This window comes from Miniopterus natalensis, chromosome 1 (genome assembly GCF_054644295.1).
Source record: "Miniopterus natalensis isolate mMinNat1 chromosome 1, mMinNat1.hap1, whole genome shotgun sequence".
NCBI lineage: Eukaryota > Metazoa > Chordata > Mammalia > Chiroptera > Miniopteridae > Miniopterus > Miniopterus natalensis.
The window spans coordinates 23396183-23423990 of NC_142081.1; the positions used below are offsets into that span (position 1 = coordinate 23396183).

The 27808-nt window shown below is 47.5% G+C and overlaps 1 protein-coding gene and 1 pseudogene across 1 annotated transcript; both read right to left on the reverse strand.

Moving 5' to 3' along the window:
* Positions 1–1900: 1900 nt before the first annotated feature.
* Positions 1901–27163, reverse strand: TTC9 (tetratricopeptide repeat domain 9). Its single transcript, XM_087819436.1, has 3 exons — positions 26743–27163; positions 4645–4827; positions 1901–2493 (listed from the first exon to the last, which is right to left on the reverse strand). Exons 1-3 carry the CDS (start codon positions 27146–27148, stop codon positions 2414–2416), a joined length of 669 nt encoding a protein of 222 aa, XP_087675562.1. The 5' UTR covers positions 27149–27163; the 3' UTR covers positions 1901–2413.
* Positions 19539–20041, reverse strand: LOC148094040 (ferritin light chain-like; annotated as a pseudogene).
* Positions 27164–27808: the final 645 nt, after the last annotated feature.

The following is a 27808-nucleotide window of genomic DNA, read 5'->3' on the forward strand; positions in this document are numbered from 1 at the left end:
TCAGATTCTAACCAGCAGTTCACCAACTCACAGGCTTTCTGGGCTGAAGGCTTGGGGACGGGGGTTTGCATGTTTGCCTGTGCTATGTATACCGCAGGGTGGTTTCAAATTGGGGTCCCGTGAAACCATTTTGGAGGAAGAGGGCAGAGAGAAAGACGTGGTAGGGGTGGGGTAGAATGTGGCAGCTATAAAGACCTTTTCCTTTTCCTCTTATCTAGAGGTTGAGCTACAGGCAAGCAACTGTGGGCCCTTGGATATTTCTAGCACTTTCTTCTGGTCCAGTTAGAAGCCTTTGAGAAGCTATGTGAATATCACTTGTGCTGCTGGCTTCTGGGCCCCTCAGCAGTGATTAGATCCTGCAGTGGTGGGGCCTCTGATTAAACAAATAACCCATAATTAACTTTTCCTCTCTGCCTAGAACTATGCTTCTTCCCCGATGCTGGGGATGAAGTGAGGAGAGCTAGGTGGGTTGTTTGGATACGTGCTGGCCCTTCAGCAAGTAGAATGAACAATACACAGAAAGAACTGCTGGGTCTTGGTTATCTTTTCCTGGCCTGTCACCTCCCTGTCCACTAGGGAGTCTAGTGCTAGTGACTTTTTTTTTTTTTTTTTTTGCTTTGGGCATTTTAAATACAAGAGGCAGCTCATGTACCACCATTGACATAGTCAAGGCTTTTCAACAAAATATACACGGTCCTGCTCTTGAATGGTCGTAGCTGCTCGATATACTTTGTAGAGCAGCAGCTAACGATAAAGCAGTTCATAGCTAGAGCTCTGGGGTCAGATAGACCTGGTTCAAATCCTAGCTATTCCACTTAAGGCCATGCCACCTTGGGGTAGTTAATTTTCCTGGTTTTCAGTTTTCTTATCCATCAAACAGAAATGCTATCTCGTAGGCAATTGCATGAAAGAAATGAGCTTATACATGTAAAGATCTGAGGATAGTGCATTTAATAAATGCTAACTATTAACATTATTGCATCTGTATATATATTAATTTATACAATACCGTCTCTCACCAATCACACTAAAAATACATGAAAGTGCTTGAAAAATTTAAAGCGTTGTATAAATGATACGTGTCCTTGGTAATCATCTCACGTGAGTCTTTCTCAGCTCTTCCACAGGACCACGTCCTATGCCCCACAGCGTATTGCACATTGACAGGCAAACAATAAGCCCTCAGGAGATGTTTCTTATTGGACTGAAGCAACATGGCATAAAGAACAGATATCAGGAGACTAGTCTGGGATAAAATTAGTTTAAGGCAGGAGAGCCAGTCTGCAGTCGTAATTTATTCATTCAACAAATATTTGTTGAACACATTCTCTGTGCTAGATATTGAGTCCAGCTACTGTCATCAAAAAGAGGAGGTACAGGTCCCACAAAGCCCAATCCCTGGGCCGTCTCGGCAACCCCAGCCTACTCTAAAAGCACAAAGGTGGCAGCCAATATTGTTTACCACCGAACAAATGGCCCAGTGCTTTGGGGGAAGCCCCATCCTGCCTGGCTGTAAGTAGCTCTGAGTGAGTTGGGGGAGGGAGTAAAAAGGGAGGAGTGGGCTGCTTCCAACAGAAATGACAGGAACTGCTGCCTGTTCATTTATTTTTATTTACACTTAATTAGTCCACTGTTCAGTTGCCCAGTCTATACAATGCTCTCTCCCTCCCCACGTCACCTACGTGGTCAACCCTTGGCCCACTTGACCCTGCCCTTCTGCTGTCACAGCTGCCTGCTGGGGGGATGGGAGAATGGTATGTGTGGTCACCAGAGGGCATTGAGAGTGGGCTTCAGTGGCATGTGAATCCTGGCAGAGTCTCAGATCTCCGAGGGCGAGAGAAGAAAGCACAAGCCAAGACAAGAAGGGGAGGCAGGGGCTGAGGCTGCTGGGGGCGGGGGGGGGGGGGGGAATCCAGTGTACAAATTCACGGCCTCTTTCCAGGCTTAATCAGTGCTCCCGGTATTTGTCTCATCCCTGGGTTTGTCACAGTTGCCTTGAGATGCTCTGGTCTGTCAGAAAGGTGTGGAGGGTCCAGCAGTGGGCTCTGGGCCTGCTGCCTTTGGGATGGTGGTACACCCAGCAGGCTCTGCCTCTGGCAGAAGCTCAGGCTTCCTGGCCTGTGGGAGTCCTCCCCAGCTCCTCAGCTGTCCCCACAGAGGTTAGGTCCCTCTCAGTGGCTGACTTACTAGAGAAGCGGCTATCTCCATTGTCGGGGCAACCCACCAGATTCCAAATTTGTGTCTCCTTTTCACATTGGGAGTGGACAGAGTTGAGGGGCAATAGGAGGAAGAGCTGGGAGGGGGGCTAACGGAAGTGGGGAGAAAGGACCAGAACCCAGGGAGGGGCTCTCCACCAGGGGATGCCTAGAAGTCCAGGGTCAGGTGCAAGTGCAAGTCTAGAGAGGTGTTGTAGTTACATGGCTTCCTTCTCTCTCTGGGAGCATCGGCTGAGCTTCATCTCCGTCAGCTGGATATACCGGATCACGTTGGTGTCTGCGAGGAGAGAAACACACCTTAGGGAACACTTGGTGAGGGCAACTATTTGGTCTACAGCTATCTCTGAAGATCATGGACAGGCCAGGCTCACTCAGCCAAGGTCCGTGATGGCTGAGAGGGCAAGCGGGATGCCAGCATTCTTCTCCACAGCCTCTCCTTTGCAAATGTGAACGGGTCACCCTGACCCAGGGACAGACGATAAGGAGAGGAGAGGAGGAGGGATCTCTCCCTTTATTTCTATGAAACAGCATACTCCAGTGCTCCTGAGTCAGCACAGTTAGTTGAGGCTCTGTTCAGAGTTTAACCCCAGGCACCTTAGCAACTTCTCTGAGCCTCCTGTCTCGGCTGCAGGAAATCACCTTCATTTTTGAATGCCTACTCTGGGCCACATTATCTCATTTAACTCTCAATAAGATCCTGTAAGGTATGGAGCATCATCCTCACTGTGACAAAAGGGAAAATTGGGCCCCAGAGAGGTTAAGTGTGATGCCCAAGAAAATACATAGTATGTGGTGCATCTGATTCCAAAGCCTGCCTCTCCTGAGGATCATAATACCTTCCTCATGACATTGCTGTGAGGACCAAAACAGGTTAGTCTAAAAGTGCTTAATCTGCCCAGCCGGGCGTGGCTCAGTGGTTGAGTATTGACCTATGAACCAGGAGGTTACGGTTCGATTCCCGGTCAGGGCACATGCTCAAGTTTCGGGCTCAATCCCCAGCAGGGGGCGTGCAGGAGGCAGCTGATCAATGTTTCTCTCTCATTGATGTTTCTCTCTCTCTCTCCCCCTCTCCCTTCCTCTCTCTGAAATCAATAAAGACACATTTAAAAATAAATAAGTAAAAGTGCTTAATCTAATGATAAATATTAGTTGAATGTAATTTTTTAAACTGAAGAGTTTCAAATGACTTTGCTTCATTGTCTTATTTTTGTCCTTATAAGTAGAATCAGACCACCTCACCTCAAACAGGGGAATTATTCCCCAATCCCAGCTCTTAAATTAGTGAGCGGGGTATGGCATGGAACAGCTGCTCAGCTCTGCACATACCAGCATATAAGAGTCACAGGGCTGCCTGAGATGTTTATTTCCAGAAGTAGAAACGAATGCTGTAGAAAATGCCAGGCATGGCATCTAGAACAGTGCTGGTATGTAGTAGGTATTCAAGACAATTCTGTTGAATGAGTCCAGTTCTTAGTCCTCAAGTGGGTTACAGTACAGTTGGGGGAACTCAACTGATATACAGAAAACTAATCAACACATAAAAATAATGATATTGGTGTTCTTACAAAAATAAAGAAAAAAGTGTATACATTTGGAGGTTTGCAAATTGATCCTAAAGTTCTGAAAGACTTCTTGGAAGGAGAAGTGCATTTTAAAAAACTGACCATATGAACAACAATGGCAGCATCCAGTCAAAGTCATTGTTGAAATGTTACCTCTTCAGAGAGGCTCTCTCTTACTACCAGGTCTACAATAGCACCCCATTTACTCTTGATCCTGCTTTATTTTCTTCACAGCACTCAACACTACCAAATATTACATTATCTTTCCATTTGTTTACTGTCCGTCTTCCTCCATTATAACCTAAACTCCTTGAAGTTAGCAGCTGACATCTACCCAGCACCTAGAATAGTTCCTGGACCATTGCAACTGCTTAATCAGTATCTGTGGAATGACTGAATGGCTGAGCTAGTGGTACAGATAAGGCATGCTCTAAGAAATGGGATCCGAATGGAGAAGGCAGAGCATGCTTCCTGGGAGATACAGGGCTCAGCAGTCAAATCATTCCTTTGCATTTTGTTTTGCCAACCAATGTGGCAAAAGGAGGGGCCAAGCTTTCTTACCCACATCCCTGGTTCCCAGCAACAAATCTTGGCACACCATAAGAATTCAATACATATTTATTGGATAAGGGAAGAAAGCTGGATTCTGGGTTAGAAAAGACAAAGAATTCCATATTCTATTGGAAGAGGTTCCCAAGCTCCCTGGAAGCCAGACCCCAGGCAAATGCATGGGCTGTGTGCTCTCCTCGTTCCAGGTCCTAGTGCCCACCTGACCCCATATTTGCATTTCTCCACCTGCCTGGCCCTGCACCATGAGAGCTGTCTCACTGAGAAGGCCCAAGAGCTGCCAGAGGGGGCTGCCTTACCTGTTGGCTGTCGGGTCCTTGCTTCTTTCAGGTAGTAGAGTGCTTTATCATAGTCCCCAAGGTGGTAGAAGGCCACACCAGACCGGTAAAGGGCCTTGAAGTTCTCCCCTTCCTTCTTCAGGACTTTGAGGCAATACTCCTTGACTCGTTCATAGTTGACCAGCTCCGCCTGGAGCAGGCAGGCTACAGGAAAGACAACGAAGGGAACATGCCATCAACACAGCAGCAGGCTCTGAATGTCTCTCTTTGGTTCTTTCTTCCCATCCAGAGAAGTTTAGGAGTGTTGGGGCTTTACATGGGGGTCATGCCATAAAATGTGTCATCAAATAATCCTGGTTCTAGGACCCAGTTTCATCACCAACAAGCTGTATGACTGAGCAAATTCCTTAGCCTTGGATTATGGGTTGAATTGCGTCCTCTCACGCTTGCAAAAAAAAAGTTGGATTCTGAACTCCCCAGTACCTCAAAATGTGACCTAATTTGGAAATGGGGTTTTTACAAAAGTAATCAAGTTTAAAAAAGGTCATCAGACTGGGTTCTAAACCAATATTACTGATGTCCTTATAAAAGGGGTGCTACAGGTTGAATGTTTCCGTGCCCCCCCCCCCAAATTCATATATTGAAAACGAATTCCCAATTTGGAGGTAGGGTCTCTGGGAAGTGACTAAGTCATGAGGGTGAGGTTTTCATGATTGGAATTAGTGCTCTTATAAAAGTGGCCCCAGAATGCTCCTTCATCCCTTCTGCCTTGTGAGGGCACAGACTTAGGTGGCAACGCTGCTCCTTCCCGCCAAGACCTGGCTGGGTGGGGTGGGGGAGATGCTGGTGCGCTGCTCCTCTGTGCTCAGGTCTCTCCCACACTGGAAGACAGTCCTCAGTTGCTGATTTTAATCTTCAGGGATCTCACTTCAGCTGTTCTGATCCCTGAAATAACTTCCTAGGCCTCAGAATGGCTGACTGAGACCAGGCATTTCATTGGGCATTGTGGACAAAACACATCCTTCTGCAGAGTGAGGGGCAGGTGAACCACAGCTTTTCAAGTGGAAGGTGTGAGGACCAGGAAGTGGAAGAGAATCTGCCTGATCTAGAAACTAACCCATCAGGTTTCACTGGCCACAGGGCAGGAAGCCAAACAAGTTGACCAAAGCAAGGGTGGGCCTGGGCATGGGGCCCGCTATTGTCACAGAGGATCTCTATGTGCTGACCCACCAGGTGCTATCCCGATGAGCTGATGCCACCAGTTCCCCTTCCTTTTCCTGCCCCAGCCAGGGGGTCTGAGGCCCCACTGCCCCTCCCCACCCCATGCCGAGGGTCTGCCTGGTGCTCACACAGCTCTGCAGACAGGGAAGGGTTTCTGCCAAGAGGTCACTGCATGTGAGCCTCTGGCTGCTACCTGTGGGGAACCAGGCTTCAACATCTATTCCCAGAGCTACCGGATTTCCTGTCTGTAACTTCCCCATGCCCCGTCTGATGTGGTCTCAGCACTCTTCCCATCCAGCTCTCCACCTCCAAACATACTTCTGTTTGCTGACCTGAGCAGTCTAGGAAACGGACGTTTGTTTTTTAAAAAAACAGCTTTTGAACATCTAAAACGGTGGGGGGTAGGGAGAGCAAAGAAGCCTGGAAATGGAAAAGATTCCCTCTCTCCCAGGGCAAAAGGAACGATAGCAATCAATTTCTGGGACTGATTTGGTGAAAATGTCATGAATTCCCCTACAAATCAGGTGGGAACTGTGACACCTGGCTATGGACTAGGGTTCAGATCTGTTGGGATCAGGAAGGTCACAGGGTGTGGAGCCCCTGCTGGCACAGAGGCAGAGCCCAGGAAGACAGAGAAATTTAGAGTTAGCTCAGGTCGGGGTGGGCTGCCATCCAAATAAGGAACCAGGGGTTCATCAGGGGAGCCAGGCCAGAGCTCTTAAGAGGCTCCAGAATTGAAGAGGTAAGAGAGTCTGGAAAGCTGCCCTCAGTCCTACCTACAGGTAATTTTGGGGCACCTCTCTAGTCCGGCTGGGGAGCTGTTTAGGGTCCATATAACAAGCCCATAGGATAGATAAGCTGGGGTGTTTTTAAGGCACATTTTAGAGCTGAGAAAGTTAAGAAGGAGAGGTTGACCAGCAGTCTTCTGACGTTCCTTCCACGTCCCTGTGCCTATTACCCAGGGCCTGGGGGCTGCAGCAGACCCTTAGAATAAGTCAGGTCATCCCACTGCCCTTCCTTTACCTCAGTGTTAATCCCTTACCCTGTGTCAGAGGTGGCACCCAATGCCTTACATATACCCTGTCCTCTAATCATCACAATGGCTATGCGAAACAGGTTCTATTTTTATGTTTGTTTGTTTTAGAGATGATGAAACCCAGTTCCATAGAAATTAGGTAACCTGCTGAAGGTCACTCAACTAGGAGGTGGCAGAATTATGATATCCACCCACTTCTGACAGGCTCCCAAGACTGTGCTCTTGACCATGGGTGTCTGTGAGTCTGTATTTGAAGCCTTTGGAAACCCACATAATCCCTGATAAAGGAAGGACAGGTGTAAACTACCTTCCTCTGAGTTCCATGGTTCTTAAGGCCAAAAGTGATGCTTAGCTGCACTAGGCACCGCTCAGGCCACAGGGATCAGGTGATGACCCAAACACTCCATCCACTAGCTCCTTCCTTTATGGAGTTAATGAATTGGTGGGTGAGGGAGACAGATGTTACATTATCTTAGATACTCCAATGTGCCAAGTGCTGTGAAGGAGAAGGGATAAGTGGAGGGAGGGGCTCTCAACCAGTATAAAGCATCACGGGTGGGCTTCTTGGAAGAAGTGGTATTTCAGGTGAGTTGTAAAGATGGAGGGTTTCTCAACCTCAGCTATAAACATTTTAGGCTGGACAATTTTTTGTTATGGGGGATGTCCTGTGCATTGTAGGATGTTTAGCAACATCCCTGGCTTCTACCCACTAGATGCCAGTGTGACAACCAAAAAAACTGTCTACAGATATGGCCAAATGTTTCCTAGGGGGTAAAATCACCCATTTGAGAACCACTGGATGTAGGTGGAAGGGAGAAAAAGCTTTCAAGAGAAGCTGGAAAAGCAAGATAAAACCAGAGCTCAGGAACTCACACAATTTCCATAGTGGTGCAGCCACTATGGAAAGCAGTATGGAGTTCCCTCAAAAAATTAAAAATGGAACTGCCATTTGACCCAGTGATCCCACTTCTAGGAATATATCCTAAGGAACCCAAAACACCAATCAGAAAGAACTTACGCATCCCTGTGTTCATAGCAGCGCAATTCACAATAGCTAAGATCTGGAAACAGCCCAAGTGCCCATCAGTAGATGAGTGGATAAAAAAAGCTGTGGGACATTCACACCATGGAACACTACGCAGCTGTAAAGAGGAAGGATCTTTTATCCTTTGGGACAGCATGAAGGGAACTAGAAGGTATTATGCTGAGTGAAATAAGCCAGTGAGAGAAAGACAAGTACCACATGACCTCACTTATATGTGGAATGTAATAAACAAAATAAACTGATGAACAAAATGGATCCAGAGACATAAAAGCATGGAACAGACTGAGGGATCTCAGAGGGAAGGTGGGGAGGGGATGGGGAGAGATTAATTAAAGAACTTATATGTTTATAAGCATAACCCATGGACACAGACATTGGTATGGGGAAAGCCTGGAAGTCGGATGGATGCGAGGTGGAGGGAATCAATGGGGGTAAAAAGGGGGACATCTGTAATATTTTCAACAATAAAGATAAAGAAACTTAAAAACAACAAAACACCACCACCCCCAGAGCACAGACTCTTAGGGTCCTGCTGAGAATCTGGGACTTTATTACTAGGGCAGGAGTGGATCTGGAGGGTAAAATGATGGTGACTAGGTTGACTCAAGTGGAGGCAGGAGAAAGGGATTAATTTTAAGTGGCATTCAGGAGATAGAAGTGATGAGCATAGGGAACCCCTGAAATGTTTTCTCTCTGTTGTGACATTTGTGGGGGTAGAGAGCTTCATCCAGGACTCGCTGTGGCCTTACCAACAGTCCAGGACTGCTCATCCTCACTGTTGTAACCTGGTCTCTGTTCGAATTAAAGTCTGTAATACAACAGTCTCTGTGCTCTGCTATACAGTGTCAATCAATGTTTTAAAGAGTAATGGGATGGGAATCAGAAGAGCTGGGTTCTAGCCCCACCTTTGCCACTAGCCAGCATTAGAAAAATCACTTTCTCTTTCTGGGCCTCAGTTTCCTATCTATAAAACGAGGGGCCTGCACGTCACTGAATAATTTCTACATCCATTTCGATCTAACAGCCTATGAATACAACAAGGTTCACCACTTAATAGAAGGATGAAATTGTTCCACCAGTTCCTTCGAAAGAAACTCCGTTCTCCCTCTTGCTTATGGGGAATCTTCTGCTGGGAATGAGAATCAGAACTGGTAGAACAGCCATCAAAAGGGCTTTGAGCTCTGGCCAGTGTGGCTCAGTTGGTTGGGCATTGTCCTGTGCACCAAAAGGTTGCAGGTTCAATGACCAGTCAGGGCACATGCCGGGGTTGCAGGTTTGATCCCTGTAGGGGGCATGCAGGAGACAGCAGATCAATGACTCTCTCATCAGTGATGTTCCTCTCTCTCTCCCTCCCTCTCCCTTCCTCTCTCTGAAAAAAATAACATTTTTAAAAATCTTAAAAGTGGGGGGGGGGGGGGCTTCAAATGTAAGACAATTCTCCTGTATGGAGAGATATTTTATTTTTTTGCATAGAGATTGTATTATGCTCTGATGACTTCCCAAGACTAGGCTCTGGGGCAGGATCTTCCCTAAAGGGAGTAAGCACTGCCATGGGAGTCAATCTCAGCAGAGGAGGCTGTGGACTTGGGAAGGCAGGTCTCAGGCTGGATGGAGAGGGAGGTTGTTCTCATCTATGACCCTGACTCTGAGTATATATTTGGATTCAAAGATACAGTCATTGAGGCGCAGAAGGGGTGCAGGATGGGGGGACACATCCACGGTAGACATGTGAAGATGGGCCTGGGCTCCCAGACGACCATATCTAGGAGTTCTTTTGAAAGAAACATTATTGACCTCTGGTATTTGACAAGACTGAATAAATGCTACAACTTAGAATGAGCCAAGCTGTGGAGAATTAAGGCAAGCTTCTTTTCCTGCATGGGGAGAGGTGCTAGAAGAGACACGGCCTTCCCTGAGCCTAACACGGTGACAGCAGTGGTGGCCAGTGCAACTCACAAGAGAAAGGTACATTTGGGAGACAAGAATTGGGGCTGTAAACCTCCAACCACCCATCCCATGTGGAGGTTCCTCTTCCACTGCCCACCTTGGGTGGTTCACGTATGTTTCTATGAAAAAGGCAGGCAGGCTTTCTTAAGGGGTCTGTGGTAGAAAAAGTTAGAGAACCAGCAACTTAAAGAGCCCCATTGCACACTCATGCACTCAGACAGGGGAAATCATTTGATATTTCCCAAAGCAACCACACTGAGACCTCCGGCTAAAACATGTCAGGTTCTCCTGGCTCTGGCACCTGTTTTTTGTTTTTCCTGGTACACGCAGGGCATAGTGACTGCCTGGGCAAAGTGCCACTCACTGGCACGAGATGAAGGGAAACTGGATGAGAGGAGGAAGGAGGAGTTTATGTAGCCACTGGTTTCCAGCTGATCCACTGTAGTTCGCCCTTCCCAGCTGAACAGAAGGGAAGCATGGGCTGGGCGGGAGGGAAGGGAAGACCCATTTGGGGCCAAGGGTGGGGTGAAGGAACCTACTCTACGAGGCTGCCTCATTGTTATGGGTTGAATAGTTTCCTCCCAAAAAGATATGTTGGAGTCCTCAGAATATGATCCTATTTGGCGAGAGAGATTCTCCCTCACAGCAGTCAGAAAACACACACCCCTGCCCACACCTGGATCTTTGAATCCTAGCCTCCAGAACTGCGACAATCCATTTGTTATTTGAAGCCACCCAGGTTGTGGTCCTTTATTCCAGCAGTCTCAGGAAATTAATGCATCCTGCTGGTCACTCCTTTGGGAGGTGGGACCAAGAAGTGGCTATTCTATTACTGGGAGAAAATTTCCCAAAAGTTAATGAAATTATTTGATTGGCTTTCTGATATATTTCAAAGGGCATGGGCATAGCAGCCAAGTAGAAGGAGCTTGTATTGAACAGAGGTGACATTCAGAATACTTAACAGCTGGTACAGGTTATAACCAAACTGAATAGGCACAGAGTACTGTGCCAGTTCTGGGGTGTCCTGGCTGAACATCAGTGGTGGATCTGGAGATAAGAGTCCCGGGCTGGAATCCAAGCTCCACCACCTACTAGCCCAAGCCCTCAGCCTCGGGCATGAGTTAATATCCCTGCATCTCGCTCCTCTCATGTGTTAAACGGAGGTAATACCTACTGTGTGGGAACTCTTGTGTGGATAAAATGAGATAATTAATGTCTTATATGTCTCAAACAGTGCTGGGCACTCAAACTGATTCTCATAAATGCTAGCTCTTTAGGAAGCCATTTGTCAAATATGGTTTCTCCAGCAACATGTACCTTCATCAGAGAAAGTTTCCCTTTTGGGTCCTACCCACAATGATACATACACAAAGCTACAGTTTAATTTAAAGCAAATTCTCAAGAATAGGTCAGGCCCTGGCAGGTGTTGCTCAGTGGTTAGAGCATCAGCCTATACACCGAAGGGTCACAGGTTCGATTCCCAGTCAAGGGCATGTTCCTGGGTTACAGGCTTGATCCTTGGTCAGGGTCAGGGTGCGTGAGGGAAGCAACCAATCAATGTGTCCCTCTCATATTGATGTTTCTCTCCCCTCTCCCCTTTCACTCTCTCTAAAATCAATGGAAAAAATATCCTCAGGTGAGGATTAACAAAAAATAAAAAGAATAGGTCAGATACATTTCGGGGGGTGATTTGGAGGCTCTTTCTACGGCAGAGCCATGGAACATGGAGCGTGCAGCGAAATGACGGTAACATTTACTTAGGAGGCTGCACCACAGGACTGCTGTGACCCACCCAGTTTCACCTTTCCACGAAAGTGCCGAGGGTCTCTCCTGCATACACAAATGCTTGCATTCAGAGTTCTGCAAACAACTCTCTTCTTTTGATTTCCCATTTTTGTTGCAGGGCCTAGGATGTACATAAACTCACACTTGCCACAAGTGTTTCCCAGACGTAGGTTTGATGCTTGGTTCTACTGAACGCTTTTCCTTTCCAAGGTGTGTTTTCCCTGCTGCGGGTGGGCGGGTACATGCAAAGAACATTCCCAAAGCACCTGTGCAGCCAGAAAAGGGAGCTTGAGGGAAAGAATGGGGTGGGTTTCTGGGTCTTTCTTCTTCTCATAGATTAGACAGCCTCTGAGTCAGCAGCTGGTTCTGCCCCCACCCCTCCACACCCCACACATTAGTGCTGTCTGCTCCCTGTTCTCAGCCCCTTCCCTCACCACGAATGGATGGGTGGATCCCACAGTCGCTATCTGGCTGACAGCTTTATGGATGGGGTCGAGGGAGGGACCCAAAGTACTGGGCTCCTCTGGTGTCCTAATATTAAGGAGAGCTAGGAGCTCTAAAAGCCAGCATGGCAGGCAAATTAATAGGCCTGGATTCTCAGTGTCTAGGGCATGAGAGAGCCCATGAGGGAAGAGGGAAATATTTTCAGCGCAGACGTTGCTGGCCAGGTTTGGTGCCTCTGAGCTAGCTCAAGCAATACAGTGTCCCTAGCACTGGCATTCACTCACTTGTCTTTGAGTTACAAGACCTTGCCCCTCAGGGTCTCAGTGCTGAAGTGGGTAAAAATGAAGGTAATTACGGTCGCTCTCTACCTTTTCCTTGAAGGCTTATTGAAAAAGTCAGTGCTTCCCAAGCTCCAGACCCTGACACCTGACCAGAACCTCAGAGGCAAGTGTTTCTCATTAAATCATCTGTGGAAGCTCATTTAACACAGAGATTCCCAGACCCCAGGCCCGGCAATGCAGATTCGCAGATTCCCAAGAGTTAAGGTGGACCCAACAATCCACATTTTAATAAGTCCCCAATGGATGCCTATAGGTGGGCCTCCTTACCTCCTGAGCTGGTACATTCTAGCATTTTGGATATATGTTTCTTAAGGATCATTCAATGGGTTAAACTATGAGAACCCAGGACAGCCATGGCAACCTCCAGGATTATCCAAGAGGCAAATAGGTCCCAGATGGCCATGTTCTAGAGCTGGGAAATCTACATATGTGGACAAACAATTGTTCTCAGTCAACTTGTGACACTTTAGGCTTTTCTCAGTGATTGGAGACTTCTCACTGGAGAAGAGGAGCCTGGCGAGGGAAATGGGGAAGCAGAAGGCTGAGATGTTCCATGATGAGCTCAAGAAAATCTAGCCTGGCACCTGTAGGCAGCATTCATCCATCCTCCCAGAAGGGAAGTAAGAGTAAGAACACATAATTTTTATTAAGCTTGAATGGGCCAGGCACTGAAGTTCTAGTATTTTGCCCACTTTCCAGATGGAAAAACTGAGGCCCAAGGAAGTTCAGGCACTTGCCCAAGGCCACAGAGCTAATAAGAGTGAGGGCTACAATTTGAACCTAAGCCTTCTGGTACCTAAGGCTGTGCTCTCAAGCATTATGCACACAACCCTCTAGGATGCTCAACTGCCTATAGTGAATTTTAACTCAGTTCCTTCCTTAACTCAGTAGATTTGAGGCCTGAGTTCTGATTCTTGTGAGGCTTCCGTGTGAGACTTGATGGTGCCAAACCATGCTTGCTTTCTATGTATACTTCTCATCTGGAAGTTTTCTATAGAGCACTCCAGAACCTTCTACCTCACTTGTTTCTCTGCATTCAAAGAGAAACCAAGTGCAGAGAATGTACACCAACACTTTTTTTTAAGTTCTAAAACCACCAAGATCTCTCATTTCATTGAGAGTCTACTGTTATCCTAATACAGCTGACACGACACATCTCTGGTTTCTTCCTGAAATATCTTACCTGGTGCTTGTAAACTAACCCCTACAATATTATTTATAATTGAAAATTTTTATTGAGATAGTTGTAGCTTCACATACAGTTGTAAGAAATAATACAGAGAGATCCCCTGCACCCTTTACCCGGTTTTCTCCCAATGGTATCATCTTATAAAACCACAGTACAATATATTGACTATATTATGGACATGGATACAATCCATAGATCTTATTCAGTTTTCCCTAGCTTTACTTAAACTCAAGTGTGTATGTGTCTAGTTGTGCACCATTTTATCACATATGTAGGTTCCTCTACCTTGAAAGTTAAGTTACAGAACAGTTCCATCACCATAGGATCCCTCCTGTTTCCCTTTTATAACTACATCCATGTCCTTCGTGTATCCCACCTCCTCTTTAACCCCTGGCAACCATTAACCTGTCCTCCATTTCTAAAGTTTTAACATTTCAAAGTGTTATATAAATGGAATCATACAGTATGAAGTCTTTTGGAACTGGCTTTTTTTTTTCCCTTTCACTCAGCATAATCCCCTTGAGATACATCCAAGTTGTTGCGTGGGTCAGCAGTTCATTCCTTTTTATTGCTGAGTAGTATTCCATAGTATGGATGTACCATAGTTTGTCTGACCATTCATCTGATGAAGGACATGTGGGCTGTCCTGGGGTATTCTGAATAACGCTTCTATGAACATTCACAGACAGCTTCCATTTCTCTAGGATAAATACCCAAGAGTGCAATGACTGGGTCATAAGGGAAAGCACTCATTCAGTCTCTCACCACTAAGTATGATGTTAGCTTTAGTTTTTTGGTAGATGTTCTTTATCAACATGAGGTACTTTCCCTCTATTTCTAACTTGCTGAGAAGCCCTTAGCAAAGCTCTTCAACAAAGATCCATTCACCATGGCCTGCACCCAGAGCTTTGGGAGGAAAAGCGAAAGCATTCAAACGAGGTTGATATCTTCAACGACTTCATATTCTCATTCGCCCTTTACTGGCCACGATTTAGCTGTCAAAGTGGCAGGTAAAAGAGCTAAGGTGAAAAACCCATCTAAAATCTTAAAAGCAGAAGGCTTACGTTGACAGTCCTTTAAGGAATATTGGAATCTGCTCAAGAGAGTTGTGATGCCAAAGCCTGAGGTTGGCTCATTTTTGTGGTGCTTGTCACGTGCCACACTGTTCACGGGGAAGGACACAGCCTGGTGCTGCAGCAGCATCCTTACAAGTTCTCCAGGCCGCGGCCCCTCTCACTCTTGATCTCAATGCCATATACACAGAGAGAGACTGGGGTAGCAGGAAGAAGGCAGAACAGGATTATTTTTGTGGGAGTCTTCATTAACACCCCTTTCTTGGGTTGGAAGTGGGACTTTAAAGGGACCAGCTGGGCCATTTGGATTATAATCATGAGTATATGCCCAGAACTATTCAGAAGAAATCCATTGCCTGATATGATCTTTTCCTTGTTGGCTCTGGCCAAGGACACATGTCATGCCCATTGGCAGGAATTCTGAGCCAGGATGAAGGGAAAAAAAATCTCAGAAGCCAAAATTCCATCCTGTTCTCTTTTTGGACTTTAAAGAATGCCTCCCCTATTTTTATATCCTCTCCCACCATTTCTCTGTGACCCCAACAACATCTCTCCTGTTCCCATGGCCTCTCCCACCATCCCTCCACGACACCAACCGTCACGTCGCCAGATACACCTGGGGATGAGTCAGTTGACGGGCACATGTGTAGCAGAAAGAGCACCTGGGTGGCTTCTCTGTGGCAGTGCTGTGTATTCCTAGCAAAGGGCAGGAAATCACCTAAATATCCACCAGCGGGAAGCTGGTTAAATAAATAACAGGACATTGGTATAATGGAACATGACACAGACATCAACATCATGCTGTAAAAAAATACACAATGACACTGAAAAAAATGTTTTCCACGGAAAATACTGGTGGAAAAATAAAGGCTGTAAAAGTTTGTGCAGTACAACCGGGATCTTGTGGAAAACATGAGAGTGTGTGTGTGTGTGTGTGTGTGTGTGTGTGTGTGAATTTGTAACAGTGGGCGCCAGAATTCCTCTCGGGGAAGAAATTACCTTCTTTTTACAATCCCCTCACCAACTGCTTCAGTGAAGAAAGTGAAGCTTTGAGATCAGTGGGCTCCTCTGCATAGAAAATGAGAGGAATTTGAGAGCAGGAGAACCTAAGATGTGGAGGGAGGCTGCAGGGGTGGGGGGGGTTGAGGCTGAGAAGCACGGTAGGTGGCTGGAACCTGCCAAACAAGGGAAGAAGTCAGTGAGAAATTCCTGGTAGCCTGATGCTCAAATGAGTTTTAGGAAAAAGAATTTTGAATATTCAGTTCGGAAACTCCTTCTGCGTCCTGTAACCTGCAGCGAAATCTGGTTTGATTCTACAGCCCAATGCGGTGCCAGGGGCCGTGAAAGGGTAGAAGCAACAAGGGGAGGCAGAACTGGCCCTTGGTTGACCCCCAGGTCAAAGGAGCAGCATCCCATGGGGCTGAGGGGTAAAAAGGAGACCGGGGTTCAAAGCAGTGACCCCAGCATGTGTGAGACAAACTCCTTCTTTTATAAATAAGCTGGAGAAAGGTGGACCTTGAAGTGGGTTGGCTGTGGTTTGGTTTACATGCACGTGTTACATACACACAGAGGGAAGACTGGAAGGAGAGAAACCTAAATAGGAAGAGTGGGTATCTTGGGGTAAGGGGACAGCAAGTTGAGTTTTATTTTCTTATTTGAAGATCATTTATTTTCAACTCTCTTCTGCTATTACCATATTTTACTTTTGTAATTAGAAACCTATTTTTAAAAATCACCCCTATCCATGCTGTCTGCAAAGAGAGCAAGGAGGAGAGGTGAGAGAAAGGCTCCGGAAGATTCCCCAAGCAGAAAGCCTGTTCGTGGGGTGCTGCCTCGGGGGAAACCCAGGCTCCCTAGAGGACCCTGAGCAGTATGGTGGGGGAACGCCTGGAAGCAGGGATTGAAAGGATGGCCCAAGGGACACACTTGCTAGTGCTTGCATATGCAGGAGCCCTGGTCACGCCAGGGGCTTTCCTCATTCAACACCAAGGAGGAGCCTGGTAAGCCGGCAACACCAGGCACACAGGGCAGGCAGAGCAACCACAAGGCTGCCAGCCTTGCAGCCTCTCCCTCCAGATCTCCCTCTCACAGAGGCCTTGACTTCCTCCATTTTCCCTTCCCACCAGTAAGCTTCTCACTTGTTAAACTCCCCAGGGAACTCAACTAATCACAGCCTGCATCTTCTCTCCTAATTCTCTGCTTTTAGACTTAGAACTGGTCTGACGTGTGAGAGAGCCTGAGGTTCTTTCACTACTAGTTCAGTTCAAAGAAAGGGTCAGAGAACCCTGGGGCAGAATAGGGAAAGTGGCAGAGAGCAGACACTGTCTAACCGAAGCTTACTTGCTTGTACAATGGAAGAAGAGTCAATGGGAAGTCAGGATTCAAACCCAGATCCTCTCATGCTAAGTGAAGTCCTTTCCCATTAGGCCACATTGCCCCGCAGGTTTCCTGGGGTCTAGGTCTGCTGCTGCCTGTCTGTTCCTCTGGGTCCTCTCTCTTCCATCCTGTCCTCACTGGCACACACAGGGATACAGTCCTCTCCTTATGTAGATATTGGGGAATAGCCCAAACAAGTTCCCAAGACCCAGGGCCTTCACAACTGGGGGTGCAGGTTTGTTCAAGAAAGGAGCTCAGTTCTGACTACCTTGAGCAACAGGCCCAGAATCATATCCCAAAATGCTCACCCCTCAGGGATCTCCAGCCTTGGGCCAAGAGCGGCAACTCTCTGAGATGCTATTACTTAGCCAGCAACTGTGCACTGAAACGCTTGGTCCTGCCAGTCCATTTCTTAAAAGTTTTTTTTTTCTTGCCATTAGGATTTCTTGGTCTAATGCAGCCAGAATTGCCAGGTTTCTGACAGTGAATGACTGCCTGCTGACAATCAAAGTCTGAATTTTGGAATAATCTGGGAATATATAGCAGTAATAGGTAATATTTGGTGCTATCAACTTAGATTCTAGGACTCAGGTAATATTGTATGTAGGCTCCCAACCCTGACCCTGGTACCTCTCAGAGACCCTCTGTTGACTCTATCATCCTGGGAGGCTATTACCTTATTTTGGTCTACCCTGAAATTGCAAGATTTACCTTGGAAATCTTAGTTGAGATCTTTCAATGATTATTCATCAGCACATACCAGTAAACTGAAATAAAAGAGAGCTTGCTTTAAGTTTCCTTCCCAAATCTGGCTGCTACCAGAGAGAAAGGCCAAGGGGGGAGGAGGCTAAAGGGCTTTCAAAGTCCTAGAGGTTTAACTCTTCTAAAAGGAGACCTGGAGGGTATCTGACCCAACCTGCCCTGTTTACATAAGAGGAAACTGAAGCTCAGAGTAGTGTAACTTGTCCAAGGCCACAGAGCAAGTTAGCAGGAGAATCTGGGCTAGAGCCCTCGGTCCCACGGCCCCATGCCATGTTTTGAGAACAGAAAGGATTTAGATTTGGCCTGTGAAGAGCCATGGTGAGCGTCCAGTAAAGATTCCACGAATGAGTGTGTTTCCTTCCGATGCTCTCTGGCTGCTGTGTCTGAGCCACTGCTGGGCAGGACTTCCTAGACTCAGGGGCCAACAAGAATCTTGGACACTGAGCATCTATACCATCCCTTCATTAACACCAGAGGCACATAAATGATATTCAGGACCAGGTTATATCACAAGCTCTGAGCCAACTCTCTTCCCTGACTCAGCAGATTCAAACGGTCACTAACATGCTACTGAGTCCAGAAGGGCATCCCCTTATTGTGGGGTACCATGCTGCCAGGATCTAGCCCTGTGTGTGGACTGGGGTGGTAGCCACTGCAGAAAGAGAGATGAGTCCTATTTGGGATAATAAGAGAAAGTTTGGGATAATTTTGCTTGACATCTTTGGTGTTACTATCAGACAAGTATAGACAAGGCATAGGTGAGATCCAGAATGGCATTAAAAATTATGTTTATAAGGTGGGTTTTCTTCAGGAAAATAAAAAGAAAGCAAAACTATAATTTCTCTACACAGATAATTCCATCATTTTTCTTACGACAGAAAAGCAATACTGCATATAGTTAGAAAAGTCAAACACCAGAGAAAGATTTAAAATAAAAAGTTAAAGAAGACATGGAGGAACCTTAAATGCACATCGCTGAATGAAAGAAGCAAATCTGAAAAGGCTACATACTGTATGATTCCAAGTACATGACATTCTGGAAAAGGCAAAACTATGGAGACAGTAAAAAGAAAACTCAGTGTTTGCCAGAGGTTAGGGGTGGGGAATAAGGGATGAACAGACAGAGCACAGTGGATTTTTAGGGCAGTGAAAACACTCTATGATACCACAGTGATGGATACATGTCATATATTTTGTCTAGACCCACAGAATGTACAACACAAAAGTAAACCCTGATGTTAACCATAGACTTAGAGAGATTGAGATGTGTCAACAAAGGTTCATCAGTTGTAACAAATATACCACTCTGGTGGGGATGGGGAAGGCTGTGCATGTGTAGGGCAGGGAGAAAATAAGAAATATCTGTACTTTCTCCTCAATTTTGTTGTGAATCTCAAAATGCTCTAAAAACAATAAAATCTTAATTAAAAAGTTAGTCTCTGTCCACAATTCCTCTGCCCAGACCCTTTTTCAAGTGAAGTTAACAGCTTCACTTGTATGATTTCTGATAAAAAAAAATTTTTTTTTTTCTTTTTTGCTGCAAAGAGCTTTATTGTTTCCATTTGGTCCAATGCATGGGAGAGGGCTCCAGGGTGGTTAAAAGAATGGCTAGTGGTTGCAGAGAGAGGCTCAGGCAGAAGCCAGGCACCCGGGGATGCAGAAGGGCCCCTCAAAGATCTCTGGGCTCCAAAGGCTCCTAGTCCTGCTTGAGGGGGAGCCTTTCAAAGAGATACTCGCCCAGCCCGGCCTGGGGGCCGCCAGCTGTGGAGGTGAGGCAGGTGTCGCCCGTCTTCTTGATGAGTTTCACCTCCAGGAAGTGACTCTGCAGAAAGTCACAGAGATGAGGGTCTGTGCGGGCAAGCAGATCCAGAGGGGCCTGGCTCCGGATCCTCTCCAAGGCCACGCGGCTTCCATGGCGCCCTGAGTTTTGCCCCACTCATCCTGGGAAGGCTTCAGCACGGCCTGGAAGAGAACGTGGCCATGGCACTGGTTTTTCATCTTTAAGAGAAGCTCAGCGCCCTTGGGCTTCTCTTTGGCCAACTGGAAAAGAAGTGGCCCAAGCCCTCCAGAGCCACATCATCATGCTGGAAATAGAAGCCCAGAGAGAGGTAGGTGTGGGGCCCGCAGAGGCAGGTTGGCCAGGCGGTTGACAGCAGCCTCCACCTCGGTGGAATATTTCTGACAAATTTGGGAGCTCATGGTTGGTCAGCAATAAGGAGTTAAGCTGAAAAAAAAATGGTGTTGGCTGGTCTTGGAGGCTGAGGGTGGCTGAGGTGGTTCCGAAGGTTGAGGCTGGAAAACAGGTTGGGGGTGGTCGGAGGCTGGAAGGGGTGCCCCTGGGTCTGTTCCATCCAAACACTGTTGAAGCAAGAGACAGATCCGGGGGACTGCCAAGGGTACTGCTCAGATAATCCTGAATGCAAACACTGTACTATCATATATACTTATGCTAGTTTATGCCCCCCCCCCCCAATGGGAATCATATTAAACACTGTTCTGCATTTTTGCCTTTTCATGTAATAACAGATTTTGGAGACTGGTCTATATTAGCACATGCAGAATTACCCCATTCTGTGTAAGGGCCACAGTGTTCATAAAGAATGGCAGGGAGAAGTTTTCTTTTTCTTTTTTCTTAAAGAAAGGCAGACTGCCACATGCGGCGCCTCATTTGGATGTGCCTGGAGTCTTGGAAGCGTTACTACCCTATGTTCTCCTACAAATGGGCCTTGAGAGCTTGTTTGGAGGTTCTAGCAGGGAGAGCAGCTGCTCGTATACCCTCGACTGAAGACTGATCGTCCTCTAGCTGGGAAGGTCCTCCTCTTCGACCCAGTGTGTAGCTTCAGGAGGGATGCTCATGGTGCAGTGAGGGAGGAAGGTGACACCCGCCTGGCCAGTCAGATCACCCTAACCAACCCTGGTGATCAATGGGGTGACAAATGTCGCTGGCAGACTGCCTTCACATCTAGAGAGAAATTTTCTTTTAAGAGCTGGAAATGACTTTTGGGATCCTAGAATCCAACCCTAGGTTTTGATAAATCAGAAAACTGTGGCCCAAGAGGTCAAATTCCTTGACCCAATGCACCTAGCACATTAGAGTCAGAACTTGTAGTTCAAGTCCCTGTTCACCAAGTCACACTTCCTCTATGTTAATTAGGAAATTGCTGGTTGGTTTATTGAAACAGTTGGTTTTCATCCTAGCTGCTTGGAGCAGGCACAGCCTGGTGGTGAAAGAGAACAGCTGGAAGGAGAAAATGTCTTGGCCTTCCTGTCTGTGCTGCAGCCGAATCCCCTTGCCTTGGATGGGGCACTTCCGTGTATTTGGCTGTAGAGACTGACTTCAAGATGTCCTCACCAGTTTCTGGCTAAGAGCCATCCAATTCATTTCCCTTGGAGGTAAACAAGGAGCTTCAGAATCCACTTTAGAAACTCTGCCCAAAGTCTACATTCAGGATGCTATTTCCTTGAAAGCATTCTACAAGTTCCTATTCTCACATCCGTTTTTGGAAGATGGTCTTAGAAGCCCATTTACAGGCTTATGATTTGTTGGTTAAGGTGCTGCCCAAGGAACAGCCTCAGATCAACAATAATTTGGCTAATCAGGTTCTCCCATCCAGATGGCAAGATATTGCCTGAGCTTCTTTACATGCCTCTCTTCTTTCCTCTTCTTTTGACCAATTCTTACCCCAACAACTCATTTTCTGGCCACCAGGCTACCACTTGTCTCTAGCTCTTGACCTCCTTTTCACCACTGAGTTCTTGCATTTGTAATTCATGTATCTTTATACTTGGTTCTTTGGTTTCAAAACAATTTCTGTTGAAAACCCTTTGTCTTAGAACCTGCCTCAGAGTCTGTATGTAATTTTGCCCACTTTAGTCATATCCACCCAGTCATCTTCTAATGTCCCATTGAAGGTTGGCTTCAAGGGTGGGAGACTTATGCAGTCACACAGGACCCATGCATAGAGGGCCCTGTATTCGGCTTAATGATCTGCTGTTGCCTTCTTAAAATTCTTACTAACTTTATCTTTGAAATTGTGTTTTGTAAGTGAAGTCTGATGGGACAGTGGAGCATGAATGTGAGCAGGAGAGATAGGCACACCATTCTTTGCAGCCCCACTCACATATAGCAGTGATAATGCCCCATGAGCACAGAATTCCAGTGGATCCACAATGCATGAAAGTTCAGGAAGACCCAAATCCAGTACAAGGTAAGAGTGTTAGCTCTATAAACAAGCAGACATGCTGGCAGCCCCAAGAGGCTATGCTTTCCATTCAATCTAGAAATTGATTCAAATGCAGAAAGAAAGCAATAGTGTTCTAAGAAACACAAATGACCTAGGAACCCATCATATCCTTTCCTACTTATGTTACTTCCCTGAACTAGCCAACGACTAGTACTGAAAATAATGACATAGAAAGAAAGAGTAGGGTAGCCTACAGATCCTTTTCCTTTTCTTACTCATCAGAACGCCAAGTTTGGTAGAAAGTGTGTACGTAAAGTAAGCATATAAAGAGGTGAGATAAAAACAGCTGAGTCTGTTTTGTCAGCATTTCCACTGTTCTAATAAGAATAAACTACATATGCATGTATAAGCTACAGAATGTGAGTTGTATAATTTATATGTGCTCTTATATTTCCATTTAAAAGTGGCACTGCACAGTATAAAGATGAACATTAATATTCATGCCAATAATTTAAAATTTTAATATTATATTGACATTAAATAGCAAATAAATAAAAAACCACCACGTCAAGTCAAGGGAGAGAGAGAAAGTATGAGAGGAAAAAAAAGCTTTATCTTTTAAGAATTTTAATGACAATTCTCCCGTTTTTTGAACAAGGAGCCCCACAGTTTCATTCTGCACTGGGTCCCACAAATGATGTAACTGGCCCTGGTCCCATGGCTTCAAGTCATGTCCATAAGCACTGATAAAACTGGTTCCCACGTCAAGCCTTTTCGCAGTGTGACTTCTCTAGGCCCTGTCCTGGGCTTCAATTGGGACCAGTGGATATTATCTGCCCCTTTGCTAAAATAAACAAAATATCTCCCAAACATAGCTCTAAATGGGTGGGGAAATGGAGGTAAAATGACACGGTAGGGGCTTACCCAAAGTCACAGAGTATGCCATGGACAGAAGCGTAAGTTGACTCTCATCTTGTCTTTAGATCTAAGGCTGTAGCCATCTCCACTGGCACTTGAGTCTCAAACATCATTTGAAATACCAACAAAGTCATTATGTGTTGCAACCTTTTGATCACACCCCAGCTGGGGCCACCACAGCCCCACTGGAACAGATGTAGAACAAAAGCTCTGCCCTTCAAGAGGTTCTGCACAGAAAATTCCAAGGCCCCAGGGGAGTACGGTTTTGTTCAAGGTCAAGAGGAGTTGACCAACAGGCCAATACAGGCTTCCTTTGCAGGCTTGGTAAGGATTAGATTCCTATACCTCCACAGGCAAGTAAGACTATCTTTTCTAATCATTGTATCAAAGCCATTAGGAATTCTTAAGGAACAAGATGCTTCTTTTCTCTTTCCTTGAATTTCTTAGAGAGTAAAATATGCAAAATCAAGCCCAGGCATCTTGTACCACTGGCCAGATCCCTACGAATCAGAAGAAACTCCAATCCAGAACAGACCACAACCACGGGCACTTCGCAAATTGCCTGTACACCCTTCACAAATTGCCTGTACACCCTTCACGTGGTCCCCTGAAGTCATCCAAATGGACTTTTTAGACTAACATCTCTTAGCACATTCTAGATGACCCCTTGCTATTGTCTTGGAGCCTTTTGTGCAGAGTACAAGGGTCCATTGAGTCTAGGTTTCCTCCAGGAGCCTCACAACAGCCTTTTGTTTAGTGCTGTGATGCCCTTGGCAATACAGCCTCTACCTCCAGGTACTTCTGGGCTAATCCAAATTCCTTCAACGCCCAAGCCTCCCCCTCTATGCACAGCTGTGCAGAGGAGGATGGATCCTTGAGAGAACATCTTCAGACTGCTCCTGCCTGGAGCCTGCTGCGCTGCTCAGCTGGCACTGCAGCCCCAATGGAAAGGTCAGTTGCCTTTTTGCCAGAACGAACTTGCAGTAGCTGCTTCCTTTTGGCAGACACAAGACGGAAAGGGCCACACTGCACTGCTCTAACTCTAACAATAACAGTGATCATCTTTCCTTCCCTTTCCATTAGATAATAATTGTAAATACACATTTAAAAATTTTATATCGCCATTTAAAATAATCTTCACGAAAATATTTTAATGAGATGTAAGATGCTTCTGACATAATGGTAAGTGGAAATAAAAGCAGGATACCAGAGATCCTTTGCTTTATAAACAGTTTACATTTTATGTATAGAAAGAAATACAGGAAGGAAATATATCACAATGGATTCCTTTAGGTGGTGGGGTTAAAGGTAATTTTCTATTTTCTTCCTTAGACTTTTCGGTATTTTCTAAAAGACAATACATTTTATAGGTATGGATCACTTTTATAATCCAACAAGAAAGGACACTTTTCTGTTTGCTAGAATTTCTGCAATAGTAGTAACTGATTTTATGCATTGTCCAAAAGGAAACCAACATCAGGCTTCTACTTCTCCAGGTGACTTCTATGTGGATCCTTTCTCTCAGTTGAGTTTTCTATACAGGTTACCTATTAGTTTTTGTTGACACTGCTCAGCTTGTAATCACTCTTCTTTTCTTTTTTATGTGAAACTTGACAATATTTGGAAATAGCCCTGTCAGAACCTTGAATCAAGGTACTGTATTTCTTTCTCCTGGTTATCAGAGCTGAGAGCTCCCAAGAGAATTTTCCAAGTGTGAGGGCTCTGGAGTCTACCTGAGATTGGACTCCAGGGAGACAGAAGCCTACAGGATGCTGACTTTGTACAGCAAGGTGTGATGATAAGAACATAGATTTTGGAGTTATATGGCTCTAGGACCGCAGTGATTTTTTTTCCTTTGCAAAACTGATGATCATTATTTCTTTGAGTTGTTTCAAAGATTTTAAAAGACAATGTATGTAGAGGGTGAGAACCAGAGAAGGCGGCAGAGTGGACAGCTCCTCCACTTCTGCCCCTACCTTCCCCACACTGAAGTTTTTCAAAGTTGGGGGGGGGGTAGTAGGGGCAGAAGTAGACGAGCCATCCAGATCTTAACCCCGCCCTGACTGGGCTGGCCTGACCAAAGTCAAACACATCTTTGGTTTCACCATGGAAATATAACCACCACTTCTGGGGTGGAAGACAGGCAGAGCTAGCCACAGGCCAGCAGCCAAAAGCATGGGATGAGGGGCAGCCCCAGAATGCCCATGGATAATACTAACTATGGCTCCATTACCACTCTGAAATCACCGCATCAGTGATCCAGACTGCCTCTTCCTCCACCCACAGCCACTCTGCCCTTTAACTATTCATCAGGCAGTAAGGAGTATGCCAGAGACTTATAGGAAATAGAGGGAGTCATACTGTACCTTGTAAGGATTAAAATATTCCATCTTCACTATGTTACTACTTTACCTGCTGCTGTTTTAACTAGGACTGTTATCAGCACCAACATTTCTACAATTGCTGCTGCTATTACTATTAATTTAAGTTTGTAAACTACAATTTTTAAAGTGCTTGGGTTTTGCCCGATGAAAGATGATACTGGACATGGCATTATGGGAAGGCAGGCTGGCACTGGAAACCTCAAAGGGAACAGAGCAGATCTGCACTTAGGAACAGAGCAGAATTATCGATATATATATTTTTTCATCCCCCAGCTGCCTGGGCCCCAGCCACATCCCCAGCCACACCCAGTCACTCTCCTGACCCTACTCAGCTCCAATGTCTGTAGCCAATTTAGGCAATTTCAAGGGTTAATGGACTTTTGTTTGGTCAGAGGAGCCGCACCATGCCAAAATCCCACCTAATGGGGTGGGAGAAGAGGAGAGCATGCTTTTAACATACAAGGCCATTGCCTCTGTCAGCATCTCCCACCTTCTAACAGGATGGCCCTGGAAACACCCAGGCTCTTCCTCTTTTAGTGACTTTAAACTTTCCTGTGCCAAAGTTAAATTTTTAGAAACGTTTATGACTTCGCCCTCAACCCCCAAAGTGAACTCGGGAATGTGTACCTCACCTTCTCACCCCAGGAGAAGGGCTCCCTTTCTCCTCCCACCCAGCAGCCAGCCGGTGCGAGGGCCAGCGCTGCACAGAGCGCGAGTGAGGCAGGGAGGAGAGCAGAGCGCAGCACAGCTCCAGCCCAACCGTGAACCAGGCTCTGGGAACAGGCTCTTCACCTGGCAACCGGGCCCCAGCAGAGCTTGGAGAGAAGAAAGTGGCATTCTGGAGTCCATTTTCCTCACGATGCTGAAGGCATGTTGGCACACTGCCCTTTGCTACTGGGGCCAAGGGAACTTGGGGAAGGGCCTCCCTCACCCATGGGGTCATTTAGGGGGAAGGGGAGGGCCAGCCCTGGCGTCGATGGTACCCGCCGAGAGAGCGCAGCCACTGGGCAGACAGTGGATGCGGGCGGTCCACCCTCGGCGCCGCTTCCCGCACTGGGAAGCTCTAGCAGCAGCACTCGCCGCCAGGCACACTGGGTCCCCTTCTGTCTCTGTCCAGTTATTTATAGGCGAGGTTTATGATGGATGCGGAGGAAGGGCGCGGGATGACAATGAGTTTGGGAAGGTATAATGCCGAAAGTCACACTTTTCCCAAAGCGCCCACCCACCTCGGCTCCTCCTCCCATTGCAGCACGGTCCCAGAAGGGGAAAGGGCGACGCGGGCGCGCCGCAGGGGTCGGCGGTGACCCCGAGGGCCGGGGCGGCGGAACGGGGACCCGCGCGGCCCGGAGGCCGGGCAGGCCGGGGCGGGGGCCGGGGGCCGGGGGCCGGGGGCCGGGGGCGCGGCGCGGCTCACCTGCCAGGCTGTTGTAGCAGTCGATCTCGATGGCTTCCACGGTCTTGCTCTGCTCCTCCGAGAGGCGGCCGGGATGGGGGGGCCCCGCCGGAGAGGCCGCACGCGAGTCTCGCTCCCGTTCCCCGGCGGCCGGGAGCAGCCCCTTCAGCTCCAGCAGTGCCCGGTGATATTTGCCGATGGCTTCGCGGAATTTCTTGTCCTTGTAGCACTGCGAGCCCTGGCTCTTGAACTCGTGCGCGCGCCGGATGAACTCCGCGGGCTCGGCCGCCGCCCCAGCCTGGCTCCGCGCGGGAGCCCCCACGCCGCCGCCCGGGACGCACAGCGGCGGCGACGGCCGCTGCGCCTCGCCGGCCCCCGGCGGGCTCGGGTTCCCTTTGGTCCCGGCCGCCGAGCCCGTCCTCTCCATTCGGCCGCAGCCCGGCGCCCCGCGCGCCGCGATCACCCCGCCGCCGGCGCCGCCGCGCCCTCCCGGGTTTTAAAAGCGGCGGGCGGCGGCCGGACGTCTGGCGAGCTTGGCCGCGGCCGTGACACCCCGCGGCGGCCTGTCGCCCCGCACTCCCATTCTCCTCGCGGGCTGCGGGAGGCGGCTCTCTCCTCCTCCTCCTCCTCCTCCTCCTCCTCGGATTGCCTTCCCTCCCTCCCCCACTCCCGCGCGGCCCGCCCTCCTCCTCGCCCGCCTCTCCTGCCGCCACCTGCGGGGGGTGGGGGTGGGGACCTGGCCTGCGTGCGCTCTGGGGCTAGCGGTTTGGGGGACGGCGAGCCTGCTTGGGGTGGCCGGGGGTGGTCGCTGACCCGGAAGAAGCTTGGCTCGCCTGAAAGAGGGGAGGATTAATGACAAAGGCGGCCCCATTCTTTCTCATCCAACGCCGTCCTCCGAGACTCGAGGGTGGGGGCGGGGTGTGTAGGGAGCGGGGACGCCTGCGACGAAGCGCATGCAGACTCACCCTCGGTACATTTCTTAGAAACGAAAAAGGGAGGTGCGGCGAGGAGCAGGGGGCATAGGCACAAGCCACCGCTGTTGTCTTCAGTGAGGCATTAATGTTTTGAGGCGGCGGGGCCTTTCCGG